A 20,327-nucleotide genomic window follows, 5' to 3' on the forward strand; every position below is an offset into this window, starting at 1 on the left:
CTAGGTCGCCGTTGCCGTCACCCGTGAAATCCGGGCCCTTCCGCCAGAACTGTGAAACTGTTCGGTTTTCCTTTTACGTGATTTTGGTGCCGTATAAACCATTTGACGCATACCGCCCAGCTCCGTCTCATTTGGGAGATCTCACGACACCCTGATAGTCCAAAGATCCTGCCGATAACATCACACCGTTATTAACCCTTTCAGCCCTGGCATCCTCATTTGACGACTCTACACAATATTCTTTATCACCTTAAGAACAAAATATAAACTTCTAGTTTTCTGGGCGAGGGTGGCTTAAGGGTGCCTCTTCCGATAGAAATCACCATTGTTGAGTTTTCACGGGGCTGGACGATATGAAAGACAAGAAGCTTCTGTGGACACAGCGTATGACCACAGGGCGGGTAAGGAAACAGAAATTCCAGTTTATCAAAATCTCTGTAAATCTGCAAATACTTGGATTACCAGCTTTATAATATTTCTGTAATATAAGGATGCCATAGGTATTGTGACAAAAACTAAATTTTTTTTTACAAGAACAAACATTTGATTGCGTAATGACCTAAATATTTATCGTTCCTGTAAGTTAACAAATACTTGCAGTATTAGCGTAATTTTTCATTTCTCTTCTGAGCTCCAAAGCTGTACGAAAACACGGAGAAAAACAATATTCGCTCGAAATAAAAATTCAAGACTGAAAGGGGTAACAGCTGCGGTGAGCACGTTCCTAATAGCACTGCGCATCCCCACTTAAAGGAGCCATGAAGAGAAAACAAAAGTTTGTTTTATTCGAAAGAATAGGTGTTTCATAGTACCCCAAGCGCTTTCCCGGAAGCAAATGATGCTTTATTCACTGAGAAATAAGGCAATTTAAGCCAAAATTTTAAATCTCCCGCTAAAATTGCACATTCCGTGACGTGAACAATGGCGTCATACGAGCCGGTCTATGAAACAGATACTTAGTATGTCGACTCCATATAGCACCCACACGCGGGAGTCGACCGAGACGGCGGCCATTTTAAAAATACTAGTAAAACCTAGTGCACCCGCAGCCCTAGTCATGGAATCGCCTGATCCGGAGAACAAAACTCTCGCCGAGGAGCTCGGGCTTGCATTTAACAACCTCACACCACTTGAACGCTCAATATTTCTAAGTGCACGAGCGGCAAGAGTTGTGGGATACGCGGTGGACGGGAAAGCGACCATTCCGCGATAGCCACAACAGACGAACGCCCTGCCATCGGCACCACTGCCTCGTCAGCCCCGTCGCGACGGACGAATACAGACTGGTACGTATGTGCCGTATTTTTATTACGGTTAATAATAGTTCAATTTCAGTAGCAGTATCGCTTATGACAGTTGGCCGGTGTCGTGTATGGAAAGCCGTCCGCGCGAGCCCTCTGCTTCGACTAGAAAGATACGAGCGTCAATGCGCGGTGTTTACGGCATTTTTTTCCCCAAGGTCAGAGCAATTTGACGAAGTCGGCGACGAGCGCCAGCATGTCCCTGGAGTGAGCTAACGTAAGGGTCCCTGCCGTAATCACTTCCTCGCAAATGAAGCGAGCACACTCGTACTTGCTTTAGCTCTCTTTCTCCTCCGTTTGCAAAGTTCACAAAACGTAGCCACTTGCTTCGCCGAGGTTCTTCGTTGGGCAGCACATGAAAGGAGATCTCCTCACCGGCGGGGATGTCGCACTCCCTCGACGATTTGCCCGTACTACATGGGCATTTCAAAACGCAGCAACGAAATTTCATTGTAAAGTACTCGAACAAACTGAAGTTGTCAGTGGTTGTAAACTGGAAACGAGCTCGTAACGACAGCAGCAAGCCAACACCATTCGAAACTTCTGCGACGACTGGCACTATCTCGTCGCTTCTTGCTGTTCCTTACTCCCCTCGTTTCTATTTTTTACCTTTGCTGGTTGGCGATATGACGGCCAACCTCCTATCAAGGGATTAAGATACCAAGCAAGGTCGCGGCTGTACGTGCTGGAACGGTTCGTTGGCACCTAAGAGCCTCGAACCCGAAAATTCGTCTGCGCGACGGCGAGATGTCGAGCTCGGCCGGCGGTAGTTTCGTACTCATTGGCGCACACGCTTGAGTGTTCGTTCGGAACTTCAACCGTTTACTCCACCGTTCTTTGTCATAAAAAGAATGTGCAGTAGGTTTCACGGGCATTTATCTCGCTATGCAAACTGAAAGCCCTGCTGAACATGGTTTGCTTTTGCCGGCCTCCGCCAATTGCAGAGCATTCTCGAGTGACATCATAGGTTCTGTTGCGGAAAATGAGCTGGTGGGTCGCATGGTCATTTCCTTTTTTCCTAATTATGTAGCTTATTTGAGCGAAGTTTGCGTTATAAGTGGTGTCGTTATGGTTCTAACGAGGCAATCTTTCGAATGAACCAAACTTGTGTTTTCTCTTCATGGCTCCTTTAATGAAACATTTACCCGCTGTTTCAAGAATTCGTTAATTTCTCGTGAGCCCTTACCCTGTCAAACCCATTTCCCCTCAATGGATGTTACTGTTGTTGGCTGTGCTGCGATCAGAACTATCATTAAGAGGCTTAAGCGGTCACTTTTTGTTGCACTGACGGAATTACTTCTAAATTTTTTAAAAGCCCTTTGAAATACATTTCAATAATAGTGCATTGTATTTTACACAAATCTCTTAACGATGGATGCTTGCCTACGGATTGGAAAAGAGGCAAAATAGTTCCGCTTCACAAATGAGGAGACACGTAAACACCATCTAACTATCATCCCTTTTCACTCACTACTGTGCCGAGCAAAATCCTTGAACACATCATTTTTCCGCATCTGGTTAACGTCCTTGAATTGAATAATTTTTTCCATCCATCGCAGCATGGATTTCGAGAATATTGTTCTTATAAAACACTACTTCTCATGTTCACTAACGACTTGCACTCATTTTTCGACTCCGGATTTGAAACCGATTGTGTGTCTTCTGATTTTGCTAAAGCCTTCGGCACGGTTAACCAACAACATATAAGATTAATTTCAGTCAGTTAAACGTCGACTCTCAAGTCTTGCAATGGAAGACTGCCTTCCTACCTAATCGAGCTCAGTATGTGCTCGCTGACGAAACAAACTCACCTGCAATCCCTGTCACTTCTGGTGTGTCTCAAGGCTCTGTTTCAGCACCGTTGCTCTTATTAATGTGCATCAACGACCTTCCTAGTAATATATCCAGTTCTAACTGTCTTTTTGCTAATGATTGTGTTGTGCACCGTAAGCAAACGACTAACTAAGACATTATAGCACTACAGACCGGACTCGATAATAACAAATGCTTGGTGCACACTCGGGCATGTGAATCTCAACATTTCTAAACGTAAATGAATGAGAATTTCGCGCATCCAATCATCCTGTCCAAACTTTTTTCTTAACAATATTTCACTTGACTCCGCAGTTTCATACAAGTACCTTTGTATACATATCTAATAATCTTTCCTGGAAACAGGAAATATCAAGTATATAGTTTCAAAATCGAACCGTATGCTCGGATACCTGAAACTCAACTTCCATCTTGCACCGCCTTCACATAAAAACTGATTGTATTTCACTTACGTTCGATCTAACCTGCAATACGCCTCTTCTATTTGGGACCACCGTTATGTACAGGTGCCGTCAGAAGTAATTGGAGCACGGAAGGTGTGGTCGAACTACATCGGAGCGCGGTGTAGCTGTACCGGCGGCAAACGAAAGGACGAGAACACGCATGAGCGCCTACCGACGGCCTTAGCCCCCTCATACATCTCAAACCATTTCTTTTAACCTGGCTTCAGGCATTCTTCGCGGAATACTCGTCTCGGCGATGGCGCTGATAGCAGAAACACATCTGACAACGCCTTTGGCACACTTGCAGCGCACGCGAGCTGCCGGAGAAGCGGCGCTCTGCAGTGGGACAGTTCAAATATTTTTAGGCGCGTATGCTATCAGCGCCATCGCCGAGACCAGCATGCTGCGGAGAATTCCCGAATACCGGTTAAAAGAAGTGTGAGACGTATAGGCAGGCTATCGCCGTCACCAGGCGCGCATGCGTGTTCTCGTCATTTCGTTTGCCGGCGGTGCAGCTACAGTCTACACGGCGCTCCTTTGCGGTTCGGCCACAGCTCCTGGGCTCAAGGTACTTCTGACGGCACCTGTACATCGATACATAGCTGATAAAACGTTCAGAACCGCTCAGTCCGCTTCCTTCTTTGCAACTACCACCGCTCAGCGAGCACTACTAACAGGAAGGCCACACTCAACATTCCCTCTCCTGCCTCTCGCAGAAAGCTGTCTCGACTATGTCTCTATCACAAGATATATTACTGCAATCATCTGCTGCCATCATGTTTCATCGTCTCCCCTTCCTGTACTTCCCCTGTAGACCACCATCATAAAATTCTCATTCCATTTCCGCGCACTACAACATACAGTAACTCATTTCTTCCAAAGACGTGCGCTGATTAGAATTGTCTGCCTGCCTGAATGGTCACAATCACAGACACATCTTTTTCGCGTTGCCCTTACAAATCATATCTAAAACGTACGCCCCTAAGCCGTATCTGCTGAAGTTATCTTTTTTCTTCCTTTATGGTGGTGACGTGAAAGCGCGCGCACTAAAATCACCTCTGAATTTTTGTACAGCGATGCATTTGTGATTTCTTGCTTATGTTCCTTTTATACCTGAACTTTTTCTTAGCAGTTAATGTTTCAGTTGTTGATAATATTGACTTTATACTTGTTACTGCACCGTAACATGCGTGTCTTGGCTCATGCCAACTTCATTGAGTTCCTTTTTTTTACGTGCTTTGTATTCTACTATTGATGCAGTCCATCTCCTCTATAACGCTTCTTGTAAGCCCCGAGGGTAAAAATAACTAAATAAATAAATAAATTTCAAGAGAAAAGTAATCATTCTTCTGATGGCATCCTGGACCAGGACGAATTTGTCTTCAACTGCGAAGTTTATGAGAAAACTGTATAGCTTTCATTTGTAGCCGTATGGCTGCATTTAGGTGGATGTCAAACTTTCCTTTGAAGAATCTTACTCCACCTTGGGGATTTCCCCTAAATCTGGTCGAAACCCCCCCCCCCCAGAAAAAAAAACACGGTATTTATAAACCCCATAAGACATCGGTAATTATTTTAATACATAATGCTGTTTTATATTGAAGATGAGGCTTCATTTTGGTTTTGCAATCGCTATACTAGTTGAAAGTGGAGAACCAGAAAATATCGCTCAATACAGAGAGCTGATAAAAAATGTTGATAAATATAAATGGGATCTTTCATAAACCATACCTGTGTGCAACTTCGTGTGCAAAGAAGAAAACGCCAAAAAAGCTGCCAGCTTGTTCTTCGGACAGTCCCACTTTCCACTCTGTGCATGCTGCTCCGATGTAGGCAAATCCTAGGAGCACAAAAGAAAGTTAGGCTGATGTTCAATAAAGTTGTTCATCGGGCGAGTTGGTACATACTTTCAGGGGTTTAAATGGTGAAGCAAAACATAAGGCAAAAATGGAAGCATCTCCACTCCGTGGATGATGGCGAGGGTGCGGAGTACGGGGACTCGAATTGTCAACCAAGTTGCACCCCGAGTGACATCCGATTTGCGTCCCGACCATCACTTGATTAGGCCGTGAGTTTCACCTTGATTATTCCCTAAATTTAACTGCAACTCGCAGCGTTATTAGAATTTCGCTTGATTTTCGCTTGATGGTGGTGTGCGCACAGATGGACGCGGACGGACATTGGGAGGTCCTAACGTACTCCGCACCGTTACAGGCGAGAGAGTAAGCCGTTTGAGAGGGAGTAAGCTCGTCTCCGCCGCTCTGGTTCTACACTGTCCAAATAAATGTAGGAAGCCGCACCAGGCACACCAACCGAGTCTGCTTTCCTATACTCTTTTCTGCGCGCACCAAGGCATTTCCCCTATTGCGGGCGGTTCTGGACAGCGATCTTAACTGTTCTTTGGTGCACGCTTACATCGAGCCCGAGGCAATTCACATTCGGAAATAGCAGATAGCACAGCAGCATTACCCAAAGACACCCGACTTGTGTTTGTCTCGCACAAATTGAATTTTTCGATGAATGCTGAATGAACTGAAATGCTTCCACAAGTGATCGTAGAGTTCATCGACCGGAGATGTAGTCTGGAGGGAATTCCAATCGTAATGCTCAACTGCCTAATCAAATAGCTATCAATTATTTGAACTGAATCGGAATTAAAGGGGTCCGGCCACATAGTCACGGATGGAGAAAAGACACGACAGCCTGTAAAAAAAATGATCTGACATTTTTTTGTTCGACAACAAATGCTGTCTAGATTGCTTATCCAGCCTGAAATTAACGGGGCCAGAGAAGAAGAAAGAAGTTTCTCACGCAGAAGTTCAATGCGAGTTGGATGAATAATCCCAGCTTTGACACCGACATCCAGAAGAGTAGTCAGATATTCAACTTCAATATGTTTTTGTTCTTTAAAAAGACGACGTTTAGGTCACCAGTCATGTAATTACGGCCAGCAAGCCAATGAAAGTGTTTCAATTCTTCGATGAAATGTCAAGCATTTATATTACGCGGATGATAAGATGCGTGTAGCGTAATATCAAAGAGTGGGTTCTGCGGGCCCAGACCTACGGATTGAGCACCGTAAAAGCAAGTGGTGATAGTAGAAGAAAGCCATTTATGTCTGACGAAAATCGAAATTCCACCACCCAAGCCGTTGGCACGAGTAAAATAATGGTTGTGGTAGCCTGCGATTGAACACTGTTGGGTGAAGTATTCCGGAATGTTTCTGTCGGTGAAAACAATGGCATCTAAGGATTCGTTTAGTTTATCGGTTATATAACGAATCTCGTCCCACTGTTTCCGAACACTACGAATGTGTACATGAATGAAAGTGAAAGAGCTATCCGTGGTTGCAAAAAGCGAGTCTTGAAGTGCATCAAAATCCTTGAATACAAAGGCGCCAGGTGCCATAAAAGCGCGAAACGAAGTATAAAACGGGCCGGATAATTCAGAAGTTCGAGATCTGAGAGCTGTTGAATTCGAATGGCTGAATAACTTTAGTACGTTCCTATACTGAGCATAGTTTGCGATTCTTAAGCGACGAGATCCCCGTATGGCTGAGGGTACATTTTCCATATTTGTCGGAGAGGAGAGTGTGGTAGCCGTGGTCAACAGCGAGCATGGTATGCGAGTTAGAGTGGATGTTGGTCGGCTGCGTCGCTCCATTCAAAACCTTGTTTCCGTCTGTTAATATACGGTGAACTTTTATCATTGTGGATTGAATGTTCTTTCTCATGCATTAAGGCAGTCTGCCTCCAGCTAAGAGACTAAGAAATTACAGAGTTTGCGTAATGATGTTTAAACATGTCTTCGATAGCTCCTCAAGTTGGATCGCAGAGAGGATTCGATTCCGATGTGTAAGAAGGTAACCCAGTTACAGCGACTGCCACGGTACTCCAGTACAATTGCTGCGTCCGTACTTTCGAACGTCCTCGCCTTGGCGTTGACGAGTTGTTTTCTTATTTTTGGAACTCCCCTAAAAGGAATTTTATAATGGCTTATCGTCTGTCCTCGCGTTCGTTTCGATGTATGTTTTTCATTTGGAACATCTTGATGGTAGCGCACTTACACATGGACACTAAGAAAAGAGACGACAAACCACAGCGCTGTGGTTGTTGTTTGTTGTATTAGTGCTTGATTTGATTGATTGTAGGGTTTAACGCGCCGACGCAACGCAGGCGGTGAGGAGCGCCGTAGTGGAGGGCTCCGGATTAATTTTGACCACCTGGGGATCTTTAACGTGCGCCGAAATCTCGTACACACGGGCGTTTTTGCTTTTCGCCTCCATCAGAAAAGCGGCCGCCGCGGCCGGGAATCGAACCCGCGACCTCGTGCTCAGCAGCGCAACGCCTTAGCCACTGAGCCACCGCGGCGGGTGTTGTCTTAGTGCCCGCGTGTAAGTGCGCTACCATCAAGATGCTCCAAATGCGATACCAACTAGCCCAGTTGTCACTACTTGTACGTTTTTTAGTAGGGGGACGAATTTTTTGGGAAGATGCCGAATCGGTGACATATTCACCGCGGCGTACCGCCTTGTTTTCCTGGAGATGTGCCACTATTTTGCAGGTGACCAACCCATTTTGTTTTTCCCAGACGCTCCATTTGCGCTAGGAGAGCGTCCTCTCTGATTTTTGTAAAAGATTTCACGTAGCCAAAGACGACGAAGCTGTATTGAAGGCAAATCAAGTTCATTAGAGCGAACTTGTGCCTCCCTAACTACTCAAAGAATAAACAGGCGCCGAAGCAGAAGTCAAAAAAGTTACGTGCACAGGCTAGTGCCGGCCAAGAGAAATCCGCGGCGACTGCGCGGCGCGCATTTATCGTTCGCCTGATTGTTTCTCGAATGGTCGAATTACATCGAGCACAATGTACGTCACGGAAGATTAGTATAGTCGAGCCACGACGGGGCCCTCCATATTAAATAAGGAAGAATGAAACACGCGCTTTGCTTTGCAACACAGCCGGGCGGGACCGGTCGGTTAAACAAAGCATATAAACAAACTAACCTAAAGTATGGTTCGCGGCAATACCCCCCCCCCCCCACGCCCCTCTACAGATTGCATCCACTGATGCTAAAGTAAAACGACAGCCCCAAAAACAATAAAAAGTCCGTCCTCTTGCGTACTAAGGCTTGAGGCGGGGTGACTCCGGGCCGCGTAGGTCGTCAGGATTTACCTTATTTACCGCCAGGGATTCCCTAGAACTCTAGACAGATGTGTTGAGTTCTTATGTGCTTTGATTTGATTTACCAATTTTAGGGTTTAACGCGCCGACGCAACGCAGGCGATGATGCGCGCCGTAGCGTTGGGCAGCGGATTAATTTCGACCACCTGGGGATCTTTAACATGCGCCGAAATCTCGTGCGAACGGGCGTTTTAGATGCGAAAGCATCTTATAGTATCGGCATGTCCCGCGTCGTTGTCCGCACTCACACTGCGCATGCGCAACCCTCCTCCTCACACCCACAGCTGCGCGATACTACACTATAAAAAAAAGATATAGTTAGCAGCGCCCCCGGTTTCGATCCCACGACTCTCTGGCCGCAACGGGAGGTACGCGTGCTCTTCTCACTACGCTACAAATCCGGGACAGGAGCAAGTGCTACGAACGCGCCTTATGTCCTTGACGCATTCAAACTACGTCAAGAAGCTACCGATACAACGAAGGCACGCGAAGCTGAGCGTCAACGGAAACGACGAACTGAAAACTTTAGAGGAGACTGTTGAATTTCCCGTGGGAAAGCTGTGGCGGGAAGCACCACGCGCCTTGCAGCTCAACCAGCCCCGTCCGCAGCGCCTCTGATGCTGATTGTGGCAGGATGCCCCTAGGGATTGGCCAACCAAAGAATCCATCACGAGATAGGTTCGCGTTCAACCACCGTCGTCATCTTCCCGTAGGGGAACCGCCGAAGAAGAAGAAGGAGAAGACAAGGCTGCGAAGAGGAGGGCGTGTACATTGCTCTCAGCCGGTTCACCAATGTCAACAACCTTTACCTCACCAACGCTGACGGAGACTACCGATTCTACCACAGAGACAACATCGACAAGAACATGATTGACGAGTTTCGGCGCCTCGAGAACCACCGCCTACTCACCGTAACACAACAGCACTTGCGTGCCTTTGCCACCGGTTTGGACCCGGACGCGGAATTCCCTCTGGCGCTAGTAAAAACCAGATCACTCAACATAACGGCAACACAATGGAACCACACGGAACCGCCACGATGCTTCGCATCCTCATCAGGGTTCCCCACGGGAAGTTGGTGTAATTTTTTTTCCTTTTCACCTTCATCAGAATAGCAGCCCCCGCGGCCGGTAATCGAATTCCCGCGTCCTCGTCCTCAGCAGCATAACGCCTTAGCCACTGAGCCACTGCGGCGAGTTGTTCTTGGATTCACTTACTACGCGAACTTGTCACACGGTTTTAAGTTTGGATATTGGCCTCATTTATACGAGCATTTTTTTCAGTGACGTATGCTTGCCTCCACCCGATTTCAATACGAACCAAATCATTAGTATTCATTTCTACCAGTATAATTTCCAGTTTAAATTATTTCTATTTTAATTTTTTTTAACTGGATTGGATGACTACTGTTTCCACGTCAGCCTTAACTGTTGGATACCTCAATACGTGTGATTTGAAGAGAAAGGCCCTCATGTACTAGGTCGATTACCGTGTGCCTGTGGAGACGTCATGGCAGTTTACAATATCGTTGTGTAACCGTGAGCATTGTCCCGTTTGTTTCCATGGGTGATAGCATGGGAGCCTTAAAGTTGAAGGTCAACTCCCGCGTTTCTAGTGGTCATTTTATCGAGAGCGAAAGGAATTCAACCACCCCACAGCCAAAGCTTAAAACCCTTCCTCCTTCGCTCCGAATTTTACAATCTGTGCGGGATAAAGGCTGGCACCGATAGACGGCCAAGGCGTTAAAAAATAAGGCAAAGTGTGAACGTCAGCCTCAATACGTAAGTATTCGTGTATTGCCTTGTGAATGCCATGTGAAAACCCGTGTAATGCCTTGTGAATACATTAATCGTTATTAGAGCCCATGTGAAAAGTTGAAACAAAAAACAAAAATAGAAACAAACGGAACAAAAGTCACCCAATCTCGATAGTCGCATCCAAATCTGCTATCTGCCCTCTATCATCTGTTGCCGGAGTCACACGTAGATAACAATATATTAAAAACTAATTATTCCGTCACAGTTCCACCTAACTGTGCGCTTCCAAGAGTGTCTAAGAACAGCAGGCATTGCAGCAGGCCCCGTCAGCAGGCATTGTAACAACGTCTGCTGAAAAATAGTCTTCTGCTTCTTCTTCTTCTTCTTCTTCTTCTTCTTCTTCTTCAAAAAAGAATAGAAACTCGGGATTAACTTACAACATACACCTATATACCGATTCCGCGCTCTCACGAGATTGCCTGTCTGGATTTCGGCCTTTAGTGCCTCCGAGGAAACGCAAAGTTATTGAACAAGAAAAACCAAATCAGATTTTTTACGCAACAATAGACAATTCTCAAAATTTCTGCAATATTTTTATGCTGTGGGCTTTCTTTGCTCCTACTACTTGTGACAGTGGTTTCAGTGCAGCGCAAGCAATGCAGTTTCTGGTTATTTAAGCGTAGGTCGCAGGTTCGTCCTTCACCCACTCTGTAATTTTGTCTTTCTACTACTTTTGTACTACCATGCCGTATTTATTACCATGCGGTATACTAACTTTCTACTACCATGCGGCATTTATTCTGGAAATGATTCCCGGTGGCTGTTGTGAACGTATTTCTGCGAACGGTTCTACCGCAAGTAATGTAGTTACCTAGCGTAGTTTCTCGACCTTTTTCTTTTGGGGTAACTCTTCTAAGGCACTCCGAACTTTTTCTTTCGCTCGTGCACGACGCCGCTTCTTCATCCACTTTCAAAGGCCAGCACCGCAGCATACTTGGATAGGCTGGCCACTCCAGCTTTCCAGGCCCGTTTAGCTGCAATGTATTTTTCGATGGGGCAAACTACACGCAGGCAACAATACTGCATGAAACATTTGCGCAAAGGGACGGATTTTCACATCCAGCTCAACTTCCAACTTAGCGCATTGAGCGTTGTCTACAATCAGCAAAAACTGACTGTGGTCGTAAATCGTACACTTATAGCCTGCCTCGTAAAGGTCGCCTCCACGTCCAAGATTTACCTGTCTGAAAGTTTCCTTTGGTTATCGCCGTTCTGCAAGCAGAACCTCACAAGAACGACAGAAAGCTATACACAAGTACGGAGCGCTATTCGCTGAAGCAACGGTGGTGCCGTACAACGGCCGCTCGATCCTATAATCTCCGCAAGTTGGTGACGTCAGCCCTACGCTGAAGTTGATGTTCGACTGGTCGACGCCAGGATTGTAGAGGTTCTTACAGGGACACCTCCGAAAACTGTCAAATGGAGTAACTTCCCGTTACTTGCGTTACTAGCGCTACTTGCCGATCGGTGCATCAAATGTGATTTTTTGTATAATAATGTTTCTCACAGTCTTTATGGAATCATATTTCAGTAGGAAATCCGTGGCGCTTTTTGAAGCGCAATGGTAGAGTGGTGTTCGTGGGCATAAGATTCTCTAGCTGTGACAAGTTGTGGAAAATTTCTTTCCGAACCCGTGCTAAATGTGACATAAACAGCTATCATAATCCAGATAATATTATAAACGTTTTCTACTATAAGAAATTTACGCTGTAATAAGCTTAGCACGATTCGGGGAAGAAAATTGGCCTATATTTGTTAACGGTTTTTGTCGTTCCCCTTTTGTGTGCAGGAATCGTGGTATAGGCACAAGCTGTCCATGGCTACCTTTGCGTGGTTGCGTTGCTACCTGCAGTCTCCATGTTTGATCTTGTATCGGCAAGTCTAGGTGCGCCTTTGTTCTTGATCGCGCGTGGTCAAAGATGGCAAAAAAGTGTTGAATACCAAACTATAAATAGCAAATTCAGAAAAATAATCGCCGCCAACGAGTTGTAAGGCGCCTGTGTCACCTCTCCTCCACTTTTGTGAGGCGTAGATGACACGGGTAGGTTAGTTTGTGCCGCAGGAATTGGGACCGCTCCTCCCGGAAGAACAGAAGGAATAAAGTTACGTGCAAGCCGGATGACCGTGTTGGAAAGCGGGATTTAAATTCTCCCAGTGTGCGCGACGCACGTACTGCTCTTCACGTTTTTGAAAGGTATGTTACACGGCATTGTTACTCCATGTTTCACGGATGCTTCTATGTCGTTGCTGTTGTTCTGTCGTTCCAAGCATGCTTCGTCATTTGCGAGAAACGCCACTCCAAAAAACAAATTACACCATCTTCCCGTAGGGGAACCCTGAGTAGTATGCAAAGCAGTCATGGGGTGTATTCAAGTACCCATTAGTGTTCAGTTCGTCGTTTCATTTGTTGCGCCGTCCGCACCCTCACTGTGCATGCTGGGCTTGCTGAACGCCCGGTGGTGTCTTACCCTTTAATGGCTCATGGAGCGACAGTGTTACCAGTGTCTTCCTTGGCCGGCCCGAGATGAGGCGAGCATGCGCAGTGGGGGTGTGGACGGCACCACAACAAGTGAGGGACATAGCCCTGACCATGAGATGCTGGAGCGACCGGTGTCTTCCTCGGCCGGCACGAGACGAGCGCGTTTCCCCTTAAAGGGCTCCTGGAGCGGCAGTATTGCAGGTATCTTCCTGGGCCGGCGGATGGATGGACGACGGACGACGGAGCCGAGAGCAAGAGATGCTTTGCATCTAAAAAGTTGGCTCCAATCCACGCTGTGAAGGTGGTTGTACTGCGAAGCTGCAAACGACTCCCACAACGATTACCCATGCAACGTCACTTGAATACACACAAGTGGCATATGCTCCCTGCTGCCACCCATCACGCATCTTCGCCTCCCTGTCTCATTCCTCTCTATGAATTGAACGGAGGTTGGCAGAATACAATTCGAATTTTCGCCTTCGCAGTGCTCCCTCGCCCGCTTCCTGAACAGTGCGAGCGAAGTTCTGCCCTTCATTCGCTTGCTTTCATGCCGCACGTGCCGGCACGTAACTGCTCAGTTTGGAACGCACCGTTTCTGGCGGCCACTTTTAGCGTCTTTCGAAAGGCGAGGAAGAGGGCGACAGCGCGTCTTTGGCTTCATCTCTCTCACTGATTTCCCCTCACTGTTGTTTCATGCGTCAGAGCCGAAGAGCGCCTCCCCCTCCACAGACGCTGCATACAAACAACCGTCTGGCGCCTCCTTCTACACGTCCGGGCGTATCTTAGTCGCAAAGACCAAGGGCTGTCGCTCCTCTTGTCTACGCGGGCAAGGTTCGATCCCTGGCGGTTCCAGCAGTTTGTTTGCGTAGCCAGGGAGTAGGTAGTAGCCAATAGTAGCCTGGGATGTATGCTTTTGTAGCCAGCCTGGGAGTTTCCTGCTGACGCTGACACGAAAATTTTTTAGGTTAGTTAGAGGTACACTGCTTCGCAGTAAAAAGTATATTTTGAAACGAAAGTTCCACTACACTACATCTTTTAAGGACTTTCATTGCATCGCAATGACCTTCAGTTGCCGGTGCACACGCTGCGCCTTTCGTATGGCTTCGCTTGTTCGGACCTTCGCCTCTGCACACCACACGACCAGGCGAGCGTTAAAGGGCTGCTCCGCCTGTTCCTTATCGACAAGTGACGTCTGGGTGGTCTGTCCGTGCCGTACAGCGCACGCGAACGACGGGACTAGGTCACGGTGACTAGGCCAGGGTATAACGATTTATATACGAAAACACTGAGATGACGGAGTTTGCACGAATAAAGACAAGAGAAGAAAATTGGAGCAGCTTGCACTAGGGCCGCAAAGCTGGAGGAATTGCGGAGCTGATGGTCCCTCCCACTTCGTCGAAGACCTGGCACGTCACATGGATTTGCGAACTTGCCGCTGAAGGTTTGTCATGACTGGCCGGAAAGGATCGCTTTGCCCGGAGCCTCGCACATCTCTCTCAAAGTGGACCGCGTTAGCATGCGTTAGAACCGGTGGCAACCTGATTCACAAACTCGGCGTCTGTTGCGTGAACTAGGCGTCTGTGTTCCTCCGCACTTCAGGCGCCAACGCACGCGAATCGTTTTCTTGGGATATTTGCGAGCACCCACGTAGCGCAACCCCACGCGCAAGCCTCGACAACGTCGGGCGCTCTTCACGAGCGCGCGCTCACGTGCACGCGGTATTGCTCTTGTTATTTGTTTGCAAACATATTCTGCGGACGCCACCGAACCAAGCTCAGACTTAAACAGCTCTGCTGCTGAAATACAATGGCGACAAACAAATGCGCCGCTATGCTGGAGTGTTTGGCAGGGCTGGGTTCCTCAGACTCGCCATCTATGGCGCACCAGCTGGGCTCTATGTGAGCGTTTATGGGGCAATCGGAAGGGTAAGTTAACTGATCCAAGTAGTTATAGCTAGAAAGCAGGCTGCCAAATCTTATGCAAAAGGAAATTTTCACGGAACGCTGTACGCGTATTCCTTGCTTTCGCTCGTGGTAACTAGACTAAGAAGTGTTAAACCTGAGCAATTTTTCGACTGACTACAGCCCAAACGAACCATTAAAAAATGTTCGAGAAAATTTTTGCAGATATAAACTACCCACGGATAAACACTTTTGTTGCTCGTCGCCCGTCCTGTTCGTGTCATAATTTTTATAGCGTATTAATTTCATGGCGTTTGACCAGAATGACAGCAAGCAGGATTTTGTCGCAGAGAGAAAGGCAACTCCTGCATCATGGCAGTAGCAGAGGGTCGTATACTTACCTCCGTACCATGGCTCCACAATATTACCATTCAAACGAGACGAATTTCGCCTGAAAAAAAAGTGTATTTACAACCTCAAAAGCACAGTAAGAAAAGCGAACATGCTTCTCATATTGAATTCAAGCATAAAAACATTACTCGAAGTGGACCTTATTTTGAGGGGGCGTTATTTCTCCTATAATTATTCCTGCTCTACGTGTTTGCTTATTGGTTATCGATCTCTTTATTTGAGAAGTTCAGTAAATATTTCTTGTACTTAATCACGTAATTGCACCAGAAATAGGTGTAATATGTGCCGGACAGTGGAAGTCCTTTTTCGCGCTGTGGCAGGTTTATTCGCCGATTTACGTACACCTGTGCAGGGAAGGATGATGGTTATCGCATGTATTCTCTGGTGTGAAATTGGAAGTTGTTTCGCTAATGTATATGCGAGTGCCTAGCTACATGGGTTGAAGAGCGCTGCCTGGGTCATACACAGAAGAAAAGCTGTTCGAATGCACCCGCCTGTTGGGCCACACGTCCACAACTCTGTGTTGCACCTAGAAAGGCATTTTCTTCCTTGGGCGACATTCTTTCCCCCTGTGATGCTGTTTTAGCACACATCTTTTCTGCCTCTAAAGCACCTTTCGGGCGAGTGGGTAGCGGGCTAGTGGGCTAAAGACCTAGGCTAGAGTACTTGCGCTGAAAAGGCTCTGAAAAACAAGGACGGAGACAAAAAACACAAGACGAGCGGGGAGGTGCCAGCTGTCCTTTTGGGACTTTCAGTTTTGTGCCTTTCCGTTCGTCTGGTGTTTCCTTGTCTCCGTCGATGAGTTGTACAGCCTTTGTAGCGAAAGTGTTCTATCCTAAGGCCAACGTTTCCTGTTCTTTACACACACTCTTTCACTCCTTCCCGTCTGCAGTCAATACATGATTGTGTACGGAGCTTACCCAGAACTCTACCGAAATAAATGTTATGACCATTTTCCGCTAACACTAGGGCAACATTACGCTGAGTTTATTCTAATTTTCATAATTTCGAAGTTCACAGCGAAGTTGCGAATGTTGTAAAGTTCCCGTCAGCTGTCGGTACGTTAAGAAAACGAACGGCCGGTATAAATTTGATGACCTTCGAAATTTTATCGTGTAATTAACTACGAACTAACTCAATCGCATATTACAAAGTCAGCGTTTTGTTTCGTGGTTTCCTACGACTGCACCCAGCTTTTCTGGTCACCCCCTTCCACAGAGCGGAAAGCTCATGAATATTTTTTTTTCCGGGCGAGAGCTGCAACCCCCTTTCGACCGGCATAGCTTTAGTTATTGCATTTCTTGAGTTTTGTGCATTCCCTGTGTGAACATTCCTAAAAGGAAGGCGAACAGAACCTTAACGTTTAAAGAGCCGCAGCTGGGTTTATTATTACAAAAAAGGCGGCCGTACTGCCGCAATGAGCAGTGCCTCGTCCACCGGCAGACAAGAGCAACGTCTCTTCAGGGGCGATAGCGAACTGTAGAGGAACTTCTCATTTCAACAGGTATAGATTTAAGCACTGTATTTCTTGTATTGTATTTACACATTGTATTTACTTCGCATTGTACTTGAAGCGATGCAGTGGTGGCGTAGAGGTAGAGCATCCGCCTTGCGTTCAAGAGGACCGTGGCTGGAACACCGGTGCCGCGCAATTGCCACCGGATAAAAGAACAGGAAAATCCCCGTGTTGGTGGAGTTGCAGACGGAGTCTTGGGGTGCGACCTGATCCCGCACGCCCTCGACAGAGCAGGATTGGCCATTCTGTGTAGTAATGGCGACAACCTCCCATCAATACGCACATTAACCCTCGGCCCTCAGTCTCCAGCGGCGGTGAAGCAACTGACCACGGCGGCGGTCAGACTTGCGACGCAGCAGAGGGTTCTAAAAATCCTTGGATCCCGACAGGCCGCCATTGGAATCAGAACCTGGCAACGTTTAATACGACAAGTTCATCTACCAAAGCGAATCTAGAGATGTTGTTGAGGGAATTAACGAAGAGGTCAATGGGATGTATTCGGGCTTGGTGAGGTTAAGAGACCAGGTGAAGCCGTTACTGTGATGAAAAAAGGACACGTCCTAGGTTAGCGTGGTCTAGTGGATATAAGAGAACTGGGAGTGGGGTTTCTAGTCAATAAAAGCATAGCTGGCAACTTTGGCGAATACTATAGCATTAACGAAAGAGTAGCCGGTATAGTAATTAGGCTAAATAAGAGGTCCAATTTCAAGGTGGTACAGGGCTACTCTGAATCCAGCCATCAGGACCAGCTAGTTGAACACTTCCAATAAAGTGTGGAAAAGGCAATGGCTAAAGTAAGAACACAGCATACCGTAGTTATGGGATACTTCAATACTAAAGTGGGCAAGAAGCAGGCTGGAGACAAGGCAGTTCAGAATTATAGTATGGGTTGTACGAATAACAGAGAGGACGTATTAGTAGAGTTCGCAGGAAGGAATAATCCACGCATCATGAATACCTTCCTCCGCAAACGGAAGAGCCGGAAGTGCAAGTGAAGGCGCCCGAATGGGCAGCATAAAAATGAAATAGGCTTTTTACTATGCGATAACTCTGGCGACGTTCAAGATGTGGGAGTGCTCGGAAAGGTGAGTTGTAATGACCGCCGTATGACAAGATCTCGAATTTGCCAACATTTGAGGAGGCACCGCAACAAGCTAGTACGGAAGATGCCGATCAAGGAGCTAACAGTAAGACGGAAAGTTGAAGAATTGAGGATCGCGCTGCTCAGCGATATTCCGCTCTACCAAAGAAAGCAGAGAGTTTACGACACAGAAAGCGAACTACGATCTTACAAGTATTACCCTAGAGTGTGCAGTACAAGTTGGAGGTAAGATCGCTAGACAGGATACTGGTTATATTTCCCAGGGGACGATAGATTTAATTAGGAAACGGCAAAGCATGACAGTGTTCACCACAGCTGACAGAATGGAACTAGCGAAGCTTGCAAAGTTAATCAATAAGCGTAAGACAGCTGACATACGGAAGTATAATATGGAGATGATCGAATACGCTGTGAAGAACGGGGGTAGCCTGAAAGCAGTGGAGAGGCATTGTGGGGATCCTAGCGCCCGAGCCATTGCGCGATCACTGGGTTTGTGCCATCACGCGGCGCTTTTCCCCTCTCTCCTCCGAAATTCCGGCTCGTCTTGGCGCCTCTGTGTAGAGCCGAGCCGTCTCTCAAACTCTTGCGTGAGGTGAAGCCTGCAGAGACCGTTGCGGTGATAAAACACTGTCACGCAGCGGGCGCTCCGCCCTGGTAGCGGAGCTAACCTCACCTCATTGGTCCGTTTGAACGAGGCCCGAACCCGACTCTCGCTTGGACGCGAACGCGCGCCCTGCGCGGGGGTCCGTTCGGGGAGACGCTTCGAGGACGCCGAAGGCGTTGGCCGAAGGTATGTGACGCTTTCTTTACCAGCCGGCTGCAACCCTAGCTGTTGCGCCGGCGAAAGCCCACCAGCCCTTCCGGCTGCGGCCCGTGCCTAAGGCTGCTCCTGTTGCCCCTACGCTTGCATATAGTAAGGCCGTACCTACCACTCGACGATCACGCCGTGCAGTACGCGCCTGTGAGCGAATGGGCCCCGTCTCCCTCGCTGCTGCGAGCCGATCTGGCCAGCACGGCGATGCGCGCGCGCACAACGTGCGTGCACCCCGGAATTTACCCTGACAGAAGAGCCCACTGGCTCTGCGCCGACGAAACGTGCGCACTTGCGCGTGGCGCCCCATCGCCCCTTTCACCTATCGGGAAGTACGTACGTGTACTGTAAATTATGTAATTGGGACTGTAAAATATGTGACTAGAATGTTAGTATAAAATAAACGTCTTCCCTCCGTACCCTGGGCATATTCCTTTGTCGCCCCCTTCTCCACCTGCCCAACAGAGGCGGTGTTAAGTTGGCGCGACGGCGTTTCAGTATCGTGAGCGTGCTCAACTAGCTCGAACCCGCGGTGGTTCCTCGCAGTGTGCATGAATGCCTGCCTTGTGCAAAGCTAGCGTTATGCATATTGTGAGGTAGAGAGACCACAGCATCAAGGCAAGGGGGAAATTCAGATGTATGCACTTTATGACAAAACGAGGCAATGTAATCACAAACAAAGATAAAATAGTGTTAGGAGCCGATGAGCTCTGTAGAGATCTGTGCAGTAGCCGCGCCATCCAGGATAATACCGAACGGGAAACGAGTTCAGATGAGGTAGACATATCCACCAGTACCGACAATAGAAGTAAAGAAGGCTTTGAAAGAAATGCAAGGGGGCAAAGCATCTGGTGATGATCAGAGCGGGCCTCTTGAAAGATGGCGGGAAATTGCATTTGAAAAACTGTTAAACCTGTGTACGCAATGCCTAATGACCGCAAGTATACCGGAATCTTGGAAGAACGAGAACATTATCCTAATCCATAAGAAGGGTGACATGAAGGACTTGAAAAATTACTGGCCCATCAGCTTACTGTCAGTCGTATACAAGGTACCTAAGTACTAAGGTAATCGCTCACAGAATTTCAGCCACGTTAGATTTCAGTCAACCTAATGAACAAGCAGGGTTTTGTAAACGCTATACAGCAATGGACCATATTCGCACAATCAATCAGGTGACAGAAATGCGCGGAGTATGGTAAACCTCTATAATATAGACTTCATAGATTATGAGAAAACTTTTGACTTTGTTGAAATCTGAGGAGTCATTCAGGCATTGCGAAATCAGGGTGTAGAAGAACCATACGCAAAAATACTATTTTATTGTATTTTTACGAAAATTATATTTCAAGTATTTTTCCGTAAAAGTTCGTAAAAAATACGTAAATGTAACTATCACCAATGAAGAAAAGATTGTGAACACAGTTCAAAATTACGGAGACCGAGTGCAACGCTAAAGTAGCTGGAAAGGACATGGAAGAAAGGGAAGTTGGCAAGTATGGGACAGGCTCTCGCAACAGCCGAGGAGATAC

At 47.1% G+C, this 20,327-nt stretch overlaps 1 protein-coding gene across 1 annotated transcript in view; it reads right to left on the reverse strand.

Moving 5' to 3' along the window:
* LOC144153538 (metalloprotease mig-17-like) overlaps positions 1-20,327 on the reverse strand; it is a 164,654-nt gene that overhangs the window by 86,501 nt on the left and 57,826 nt on the right. The window contains exons 6-7 of the mRNA XM_077685166.1: positions 15,357-15,406; positions 5,309-5,417 (exon numbers count right to left, since the gene is read on the reverse strand). Of these exons, the coding sequence (XP_077541292.1) occupies positions 5,309-5,417; positions 15,357-15,406 (159 nt within the window). The remainder of the gene's footprint in view (positions 1-5,308; positions 5,418-15,356; positions 15,407-20,327) is intronic.

The sequence above is a fragment of the Haemaphysalis longicornis genome, unplaced genomic scaffold (assembly GCF_048455015.1).
Source record: "Haemaphysalis longicornis isolate Haplotype H1 unplaced genomic scaffold, Haemaphysalis longicornis Haplotype H1 scaffold_9, whole genome shotgun sequence".
Lineage (NCBI taxonomy): Eukaryota > Metazoa > Arthropoda > Arachnida > Ixodida > Ixodidae > Haemaphysalis > Haemaphysalis longicornis.